The sequence below is a fragment of the Apis dorsata genome, unplaced genomic scaffold (assembly GCF_000469605.1).
Source record: "Apis dorsata unplaced genomic scaffold, Apis dorsata 1.3 scaffold_347, whole genome shotgun sequence".
NCBI lineage: Eukaryota > Metazoa > Arthropoda > Insecta > Hymenoptera > Apidae > Apis > Apis dorsata.
Genome location: NW_006263614.1, coordinates 551,033 through 561,616, shown reverse-complemented (window position 1 = coordinate 561,616; position 10,584 = coordinate 551,033). Strand labels below are relative to the sequence as shown.

The following is a 10,584-nucleotide window of genomic DNA, read 5'->3' as shown; positions in this document are numbered from 1 at the left end:
TATATATATATATATTCGCGTCTTTCCACACTCTGGAACATTCTTGTGGAATGCAGCTTGTTTCATTTCGCCTCTTGGAAACTGTCATTCGTTCTTTTTTGCGCCTCGTGAATCAAAAGTGTTGGTATATTATACGGTTAAGTGGCCTTGTGTACAGCCGTTCGAATGATTTATGTGTTCATCGATCGACCGAGATAGACACTAAAACGTGATTTCAAAACGTGTGTGGCTAATTTTAAGAAAAGTTATACGCGTGTGTATAAAAGGATGTATAAAAGAGGTTACCTTTAATGACCTTGAGAGATACCACTGTGGAGAGGAGGGGAGAGGGTCGTTGTCCTCGCTCTCCTCGTCGTCGCGAAAATAAATATGCGCGAAACAGTGCGTGACGCATCTTTTCAAAATGTTGGCAGTGACCTTGAGATACCTATCCGACACCTCCGCTCATCGAAACGTTATTTTCGTTATTTTAAATAATCTGCTTTCAAATTCAAATTGCCCGAATTTCTTTCGACCGTTACGTGGAAATAAAAAATTGCCTGGAAAGGAATAGCCATTAATCGAATAAGTGGGAACGTGTCGGTTATCTGTTTGGGATCTGGGGGCAAGGCGGTTTTCCATCCACGCCTTCTGGTCGTTGTCACGCCGTTGGAAATAGTTGGATAGTGATTAGAGTCACGGAAGGTACGAAGGAAGTTGGTCAATGGCCGCCGTTTTAGATTTTAAATGTCGAAAGGAACGACGAACGCAGGATGCGAACGGTTTATCTGATCGGGAAGTGGACGAGATTACACGCGAATTTCATTTCTAACGATTCTTCTTTTTATCTACGAGGAATAGAAACGAAAGAGATTCAAAGAAATTCAAATTTCTCATCGATTTATACGTGAAATTATAACGGGGATGAAATATTCCGGGGAAACGTACCGAAAAAAAGAAAAAGATTCCAAATTTTTCGCTGGAGGATAGAACAACACGCGTGCACCGTTCTCTTTCGGTCCGTGTTCGAAACGAGGGGAACGCGAAACGGACCGCGACGGCGCGCGATACGAGTATTAGCTGGGTGGGGATGAGGAGACGTGAATCGTGGTCGAAAGTGGTGGTTGAAGAAGGGGAAAGATTCGTGCCTGTGTAGAAGACGGTTGTGGTAGGTCACGAGTCCAAAATGGCCGACCGTGGGTCGCCTTGGCAACCGAATCGGGCGGTGCCGGAACGTTGACTGGAGGCGGAGCTTTCGAATCCGGTGGCGGCCATTACTGATCCCCACTCTGACAGGTATCGCCGCCTGACGGACGAGTCCCGAGTTACCAAGCCTCGTTTTCCCCGCGCTTTTAGCGGACATTCGTGTGACCGTGTATTCGATAAAATCAAGGGCATACAAAGATTTATTTTCACCGGTTCTCCCGGGGAACTCTTGTTGCAACGAAATAATTTATCCGTTTTCTCCCGCGATATTGCGTGTTGATTTCTTTCCACGAATTCGCAGCTCGATTTTTTAAAGATTAGAAATACGTTTTCCCAGGAATCTAATTAAAGATAAAACGTTATTGTGAAATTGCGAAAAAAATAACGTTGATAAGAACGTTGATTCGAGGAAGAATTCAGATAGTTATAAATTATAAAATCTAAAAATTCAAATTTCTTGGGAATGAAGAAATATTACGTAAAAAGTGTTCTACGAAAAAAATGTTTCACAATTTATCCTTGATATCTTGATACGATGTGTCATCGTCATAGAACGTCATTCGCGTTATAGAAAATACGTTATATACGAAACAAACGAACTATAAAAAAGACAGCGTTGTAAAACTGTTTCGAAAAAAGGATCGCAAATAAACGGTCTCGACGACCTAGCAGCGCCACGATTAATGTTGATTTATGCATTTAATTGGCTGACGCGCCACGACCGTAACGGGTCACGCGTGTGCCTTTGAGTTCGTTGCGCTGCACGAGAGGAATGTTGGTCGTTCGAGGCTCGCGCTCGATCGTAAAATCAACCGAATGAACGACAAATAGTCGATCGATCCTCGTTATTTCGAAAAATAGGCAGAAAAAAAAAATCCTCGTTTCGAATAGGCCGATTAAAAAAAAAAAGAAAAAAAAAAGAAAGAAATTTGAATTATAAATGAAAGATGTCGCGCACGGTCGATTCATTTTCATGAAAGATACGCGATCACTTTCACCAGATCGTTAGACACAGTGATCGCATTTATTAAGTGACGCACAGAGACCGACCTTCAATTAGCGATCGCTCCGTTCATTGCTGTTCCCCCGGCGTTAACGAATTTATCGTGTTAACGAAGAGCTGAAATAAACCGACCGTGAGAATTCACCGTTTCCCCTTCAATCACCCTTTTAACGCCGCTGCTGTTCGTGATTTATGAATAATGGATACCGTTAATCGGCCAATATCAAGCTCCTCTTATTTCCCGTTCCCTTTCCGCTCTCTTTCGTTTTTTCTCCATCCAAACGAACGAACGAAAGATAGATGGAGTTTCTATTCGAGATCTGCAAATATCGAGTAATTTGTATCGAGAGATGGATGGGAACGAAACCTTGGATTTTTAGATTTGCAAAACTTTCGAAACTTTGTAAAAACGTTTTCTTCTAGATTCTAGAAAAATTCACAATTTATTTTTCGATAATATTAATTTCTTCTAAATGAATCTCAGATTCATAATAATATCGATTTAATGATAAATCTAAAATTTAAGTTTCTAAATTTTAACATTATTCCCAAAATTTGTTTGAACCTTCAGAAAATAATTTCATAATTAAAGATACATTAAAATTAAATCCTATCCTCCTTAAAAAGTACACATATAATTTTTTAACTTCTTAAAAAACCACCTACCAAATATTTCAAATCATCTCGAATAAAATAAAATAAAAAAAATAAATAAATAATTAGGATTATCGATCAAAATGGAATATTAAAATATTTCCATCCTAGAACAATAAACAAATCGGGAGGAGAGAAATAATTTGCATCGCGAATAGGGATCGTTGAGAACAAAGCGTGATTGAGGCACGGTGATGGATAGCGCGGTTATTGTATGGAGTGGGCAGTGTCATCGAACCCCGGCGTGTTGTTGAAGAAACTCGCAACATGAACGAACGTCTTTCTTCCAGATCCTCGTAGAATACGACGACGTAGAGTGGCAAAGGAGAGAATGGCTATCGCCCCACAGGGACGCGGTGTTCTCGTTCTTCTTAGTGGAAAAAGGGCTGTGCTGGGCCGAGCGACCTGATCCAAGGCATGCCAGCCTCATCGCCATCGATCACCACAATCACGCCAATAATAACCACCACCATCACCGTATCAACGGGAAACTCTTGAGGGGCGCCACAGCTGTCGCGAACACGGTCGCCTGGCCGGCTCTCGTAAGTGCGCCTTCTTCACCCTTTCCTCGTCTTAATCATCGATCACGTTTTAAACGAAATTTAAATTCCGTCACTCTAGCGTTTTCGTTTCTCTTCGTATTCTTTTTTTTTTTCCTTTTTTTTTTTTTTTAAGCGTCCATTTTTCGCCTTCTCGAGATCGATTCCCCTATTCGATGGAAGGGGAGAGAACAGTGCAGTTCTATGGATTGCAAATGCAAAACTGTCCGTGATCTTGTGCGCGGGGCGTCGAGTGGATTTCCGTCTCCTCCCTCGGTGGACGCGAGCTTTGATCCTAATTAACCGGAACTTTTAATTAATTCTCGCGAGCGTCGTTCTTTTTGTTCTTGTTCTCTCTCTCTCTCTCTTCGTCGCGTCGAAAAGACGCCACTTGGATTAAATATGGATATGCAATAATGGAAATATCTCGGTTTTCGCGTTTTATTTCGGCCCTCGTAACGTTCGACGGTTTAGTTTGTTTGTCGTAGAAAAAGAAATTTATCGGAATAAAATTTTTTTGTATACGCTTATTTGTTAAATACTTGTTAAATTTTATCGCGCAAATTAAAGAAATAGAAAGATTAATATCGGTAATTCCATTTCTATCCGTTTGAATCGTATTAAAAAAAAGAAAATTATGTGTAAAAATGTATTTCTTAAATTCGTGCGTAACAATAATTTAATTTGCAACCAAAAAAAAAAACTTTTTAAGATTTCATTAAATTGGAAAATAATTTGGAAAGATTACGATCGATAATTCCATTTCCACTTAAATCCTATTAAAAAAAAAATTGTGTGTAAAAATGCATTTCTTAAATTCGTGCGTAACAATAATTTAATTTGCAACGAAAAAAAAAAGTTTTTAAGAAAATAATGTGGAAAGATTACGATCGATAATTCCATTTCCACTTGAATCGTATTAAAAGAAAAAAAAAATTGTGTGTAAAAATGCATTTTTTAAATTCGTGCGTAACAATAATTTAATTTGTAATGAAAAAAAAATTTTTTACGGTTAAAATTTCATTAAATTGGAAAATAATTTGGAAAGATTACGATCGATAATTGCATTTCCACTTGAATCGTATTAAAAGAAAAAAAAAATTGTGTGTAAAAATGCATTTCTTAAATTCGTGCGTAACAATATTTTAATTTGCAACGAAAAAAAAAGTTTTTAAGAAAATAATGTGGAAAGATTACGATCGATAATTCCATTTCCACTTGAATCCTATTAAAAGAAAAAAAAAATTGTGTGTAAAAATGCATTTTTTAAATTCGTGCGTAATAATAATTTAATTTGTAATGAAAAAAAAAATTTTTTACGGTTAAAATTTCATTAAATTGGAAAATAATTTGAAAAGATTACGATCGATAATTGCATTTCCACTTGAATCGTATTAAAAGAAAAAAAAAATTGTGTGTAAAAATGCATTTCTTAAATTCATGCGTAACAATAATTTAATTTGCAACCAAAAAAAAACTTTTTAAGATTTCATTAAATTGGAAAATAATTTAAAAAGATTACGATCGATAATTCTATTTCTATCCGTTTGAATCGTATTAAAAAAAAGAAATTATGTATAAAAATGCATTTCTTAAATTCGTGCGTAACAATTTAATTTGTAACGAAAAAAAAAAACTTACGGTTAAAATTTCATTAAATTGGAAAATAATTTGGAAAGATTACGATCGATAATTGCATTTCCACTTGAATCGTATTAAAAGAAAAAAAAAATTATATGTAAAAATGCATTTCTTAAATTCGTAACAATAATTTAATTTGGAACGAAAAAAAAACTTTTTACAATTAAAATTTCATTAAATTGGAAAAAACGTTTGACATACTATGATACGACCAACTGTGAATAATGGACGTCAACGTAATCGAATCGAATTTACTTGCAGACGTTTTATCCCCTGGTGGCGCGTGCAGAGTTACCGGAAGACGCGATGCCTCTCGAATTCATGCAAGATCGAAGGCTGGACTTCGTCGATTACTCGAAGCTGAAGCCGTTTACCGTGAGTATATGATGATATAGCATCCATGTTTTCTCTCTCTTTTTTTTTTTTTTTTATTTCCTCGATATCGACTTCCACGAATCCGACGTTTTACAACATCGTGAAAAATGTAAACTTCCATCTTCATTCCCAAAGTTGGAACAAGTCGGATCGATCGATCGCGCTTTAAAAACCCGTGGAGGAATCTTCCCCCTCTTCTTTACATAGCGATTTATATATTTTATCGATGGGGGTGCCTTTTCGGGATCCTTGGCCGATTAAGTGTCACGCAAGTTTCCCGAAACCGACCTCGAGCAAGCTGCAACCTCACAACGAGAAACTTAGTTCGTTAGAAACGGCGAGGAAACTTGGAAGCAAGTTCCGAGGCTATTGACCTATCCGCCAGCCCTCGGGGAACCGTGACTGCGAGTAATCTTTCGAGAGGGATGAGTGATCCCGACCGAATATATCGCCTTTAAGTCGCCCCTGGTTCCGTCCAATCCAATTTTTAAAAGTTTAACATCTTTTCGAGGGATCTGAATTTATTATTCAAAATTACGATCGATCACGAAGATTCAAATTTGTATAATAAACTCAGTTTACTTTTTTAAGGGTTCGTTCGTAGAAATTTGCTTTATCGAGTGAGAATAAATTTGAAAAATTCGCGCGAATTTCCAATTTTTCGTTTTCATCCTTTAAAGGACGAATGATCAAGGGCGAAACATTGTTATTCTAATTTTCAATCTAATTTTATCCAAAAAATAAAATTAAATTACACGTAATCTTGAAACGACTTGGTTAAAAATTGGAGCGTGAAAAGAATTGCGATCGATTATCGATATTTCAAGATGGCGGGTGGAGGGGAAAAACATGGCGCGAAGCACGATAAATCGATCCGACGAGTGCTTTCTCCCGGAGCACGGTCGAGCGTACTTGAAAAGTTTTTACGTTCGAACTGGTGGGGCGCGGATGCGGGGAATTGTTTCCAAGTAATTAAACTAGCGGAACTTTTACCGTTAAAAGTTTTCTCGGATCCCCGACGAATTTCTAAGTCATTCACGTGCGGCGAGAAGTTTCCGGGAAGATCGTGGTCAGGATCAGCTGCGCGAGAGTTTTGATCCTCCGCTGGCCATCGTATGAAACCCGATTACCTTCGAATTAGTTTCGCTCGATGGAAGAAAAAGAGAAAGAGAAAGAAAAGTAATACGTTTCTCGCGCTCGATTCCCAAGAACATTGAGATTTAATTAATAAATAACTCTTTAATTTGTCACGCAAGGAAAAGTTCGAAAGGAATGTTTAAGAATAAAACATCTTTTCGTTTACGGCTTCCTTTTTCAAGCACGTATTGATCGGTATTTTGATTAAAAGATAAGTATAGAATAAATTTGTTTGAAGATTCAGCATTGATTAATACCATGATTCACTCGAAGACGAAGTCTAGAACGAAGTCTAGAAGAAAAAATTTATTCTACATTTCTCGAATCATTTCTTTTTGCATTTTCTTTCTCAACGGAACGTTAGCGCAGCTAATAAAATAAAATAATCCTGAGATAGGCTGACGGTTGAACTTCATCGCGTTAGCGCGCTTAAAAATAGAAGAGAAATAATGGGACGACACATCGGGGTCAGTGGAAATTGCTCGCTTGGCCATCGTTCGCCGCCCGTTCGATTATCGATTTTTGATACACGTGATGCAGCTGCACTTTCCCTTCGCAAAAGACAGAGGAAAACATCTTCGCTCGAGAAGCGAAAAGAACAGTGGAATTGCCAAAGAAGCGAAAGAAAAAAATGGGCGAAAGCAAAAGAGAGAAATGAAACGAACGTAAGGTAGAAGGAATGTTTCGAGCGAACAAAGGAAAAGGAGTGAGAAAGAAAAAAAAAATAGCTGCGACCGGCTGGCTACAAAAGGATATAAAAGAAAGAAGAAACGGGATGGAAGAATCGCGTTGGCAAAAGGAAGAGAGCGAGTGGCGAGCGAGCAATGTAGGAAAGAGTGGCGCCGAATGGTGGTGAAAAAGAGAAAGAGAAAGGGGCGGTTGGGAGGAAGGAGGGGAGGGCAAAAGGAAGAGGAGGAAGAAGTGGGTGGAGTCGATTCCAAACGGAACGGAGAAGGAGTGAGTCGGATCGGTTGGACCGGGCGAAAGAGCGAACAGTGTGGTGACCCTGAACTATAAATGCAACGGGTTCTTTCTGCCGGTTTCTGTTTTCGAGGCGCATACCTAGCAACACGCATACCGTGCAATACGTACGTACGTACGTATGTACGTACGGGACGGAAAGAAGCGATCACGTGGATTCGTTCGGGCGGAGGGGGGAGGGGCTCGCGTGAACCTTTCGAGACGGTTTTTTCGCTCTTGTTTCCTCCGCGGTTGCCGGTTTGGTGACTCGTGTCGACACACCGTGTTGCACCGATGAAACGTTGGAGAACGGCCAACGCGAGGCGCCAACATATTCCCGTTTTACCTAACGGTCCTCGATACACCCCGCGTATACGTACCTTTCCTCGTGTTTTCTTCTCTCCTCGCGCCTCGTGGATCGTCGTTTCGACTCTTGAGAAAGAGAGAGAGAAAGATACCATGTCTCGATGAAGGCTTGGAGCCTTCGAGATAAAGAGATAAAGAGAAATATTAGCTGGGTAAAGGTGATAATTATTAATTATCGTTTTTGTAAAGCAGAGGATAGGCGAAGGTTGAGGTAATTCTTTCTATTTTTGGAATATTTCTAGAAAAAATTCTGATCCATTAAAAGATATTTTCTTAACTTCTTCTGATTCAATTAATTGGTATATGAGAATTTTCTTCTTCGCTCCATCGATCCTTCGGATTTTAAAATCCTCTACACGTCCGCTTACGAAAACAAGTTAACGTCGAATTACATTTTATACATAAAATTGTCCAATATTTTTTCGAAAAAATTTCTTCGAATCCAATCACGTGCTACATCTACATATTTTCTTTGCCATTCAATCGACTATTCAATCAACATTTTTTTCGAATCCTCGAAAAGGATTTTCTCTTCTTGATTATTCTGGGGAAAAAAAAGAAAAATTCTTTCCACCGTTGGAAAATATCGGCTGTCGTTGGTATCGCACGAAAATCGTTGGAGAGCGATTGTTGAGCCTCTCTCAACGCTTCGGTAATGGGATTATAATTGCCGTTATATTACTATTATCGTGTATCACCACGTCTTGCGCCTTCATGTCGTGATTACACAACGCATCTGACGTAACGATGCGATCGTGACGTAACGAGATGTTGGCGCAACACGCGTATAACTGTCTTGTATTTGTGAAAATATTGACGGGGGGAGAGAAAGAGAGACAGAGTAGAACGGAATAGAATTACTTCATTGAAGTTTTATTACTAAATAAATCTGATTCCATTTTCGATTTTCTTTTACCTCGATGTCGGTTTCTTTTTAAAACTAAGGTTTGATTTTGAAATAATGATGAAAAAAATTTTATTGCATATAAAAAGTACGTTTTGATTTTTGTTATGTGTATATATAATAATAATATTTTCACATTTTATAATACATAAATTTTGCCTCTGAATCTCCGTGGAATAATTATTTTCTAACCACTATAATAATCAAATTACAGCTCTTACTTCTTTACTTGATGAAATTATTAATAACATTGGTTGTACAAAACGGATGATTGCATGAAGCGTATATAATTGAGAAGAAAATTGAATTGTTACTTCTATCAGCTGATTAAAACAATAGAGCGCCATATATAGCGAGCGCCATCTCTCTGTTTCCAGAGAATAGGCAAATTAAAAACTAATCCCGCTTAAACAAAACAAATGCTTGCAGCTTTTGTCGAGTTTATCGGTTTGCACAAATAAACGATTGATGGAAAACGAAAGAAGAATCGTCTTCACAAAGCGATTATTTCCCTGAGCGTAACGAATCACCCGCCAAAGGAGAATTAATCACCCAGTTACGATACGTGAAGTATCGTGTCTGCCTCGATGGCCGCCTCGAGGAAGTTAGATTTATTGCTTAAAAAAAAAAAAAGAAAAAAATTAATCGCTATATTTTATCTCCTTTGCAAATAACGAAGAATATATATATATATATTTTTTTTTTCTACTTTTACAATCGTCGAAACGAGGTCAAAGAATTAATTTAAAGGATTTGGATTTCGTTTTGTCCCGTAACGAGGCTTCAACCGAGCCGTTGTTTCTGCAGCAGGACTGGGAGCTTACGAAAGGCTCGGTGCCTTGGGCGAGCGCTGTCAGGCGATGGGCAGAGATGCAGGACGGACAAAGGATCCTGCTCACCACGCCGAGCGTTCTAGTCGGCTTCAGGGTCGAAGTTTATCGAGCCGAGGGCACCACGCAATGGTACACTGCCGTCATCGTTGGTTACAACGAGTCCACCAAGGTAAAGTCTTGCTTCCGAAATTTTTATTCCGATCAGTAGAATCAATCGAGTTGTTAATCTTGAATTTGTAATGATTCTTTTTTTTTTCTTTTTTTCTCTAATAGCAAATGTGTATTTTCTCAGGAATTGAATTTGTAATATCGAGGGAAGGTAATAATTAGGCGAATAATTATTCATTTATGCAGAATAAATTTTTCGATAATTGGAAGTTTTAAAATAATGTTATTTCATGCATCTAGGAAAATAAAATAGAAATGAAGGTAAAAAGAAGAAACGATTGTTAAAATGGGGCATTTGTATATGTCAAAGATTGATATCGGAGAGATTGCTTTTATTTATTGTTAAATATATTACAACTTTTCGTAAAATATATCGAATACGATCGCTTTTTGGGATTAACTGTAGATTTAATCGCGAAGATTATCCACAAATTGGGGTAATAAATAAAAATAAAAATTAAAAAAAAAAAAAAGTAATTATACAAAGAGCTTATTCTCCATGCAAAATTTCAGTTTTTAATCATTTCCTCCTCCGGGAATTACCGCGTGGATCTCGATTTATCCGTTCGTTTTCCCGATTAAACCGATTAATTCTACGACCTGGCTGTATTTATATATTCGTAATCATATTTATTTTAAATCAGCCTCAAAAAGCTGTTTTTCGAGAGTCGTACAGTCAATCGACCACTTTGATTGCATATTCACGCTCGTTGCGATTCCAATTCCAGGACCTGACTGTCACCGATGACACAGTTCTCGAGGACCACAACGAGGACCCCAGCTTAGTACAAATGCGGTTGATTGGCGACGGAGGTGAGT

General features: G+C 38.0%; 1 protein-coding gene across 1 annotated transcript in view; it reads left to right on the top strand.

The window, feature by feature from the left end:
• Positions 1-10,584, top strand: part of LOC102671322 (probable JmjC domain-containing histone demethylation protein 2C) — a 216,726-nt gene that overhangs the window by 58,716 nt on the left and 147,426 nt on the right. Inside the window, exons 2-5 of the mRNA XM_031511762.1 lie at positions 3,133-3,384; positions 5,284-5,397; positions 9,545-9,766; positions 10,494-10,578. Coding sequence (XP_031367622.1) covers positions 3,133-3,384; positions 5,284-5,397; positions 9,545-9,766; positions 10,494-10,578 — 673 coding nt within the window. The remainder of the gene's footprint in view (positions 1-3,132; positions 3,385-5,283; positions 5,398-9,544; positions 9,767-10,493; positions 10,579-10,584) is intronic.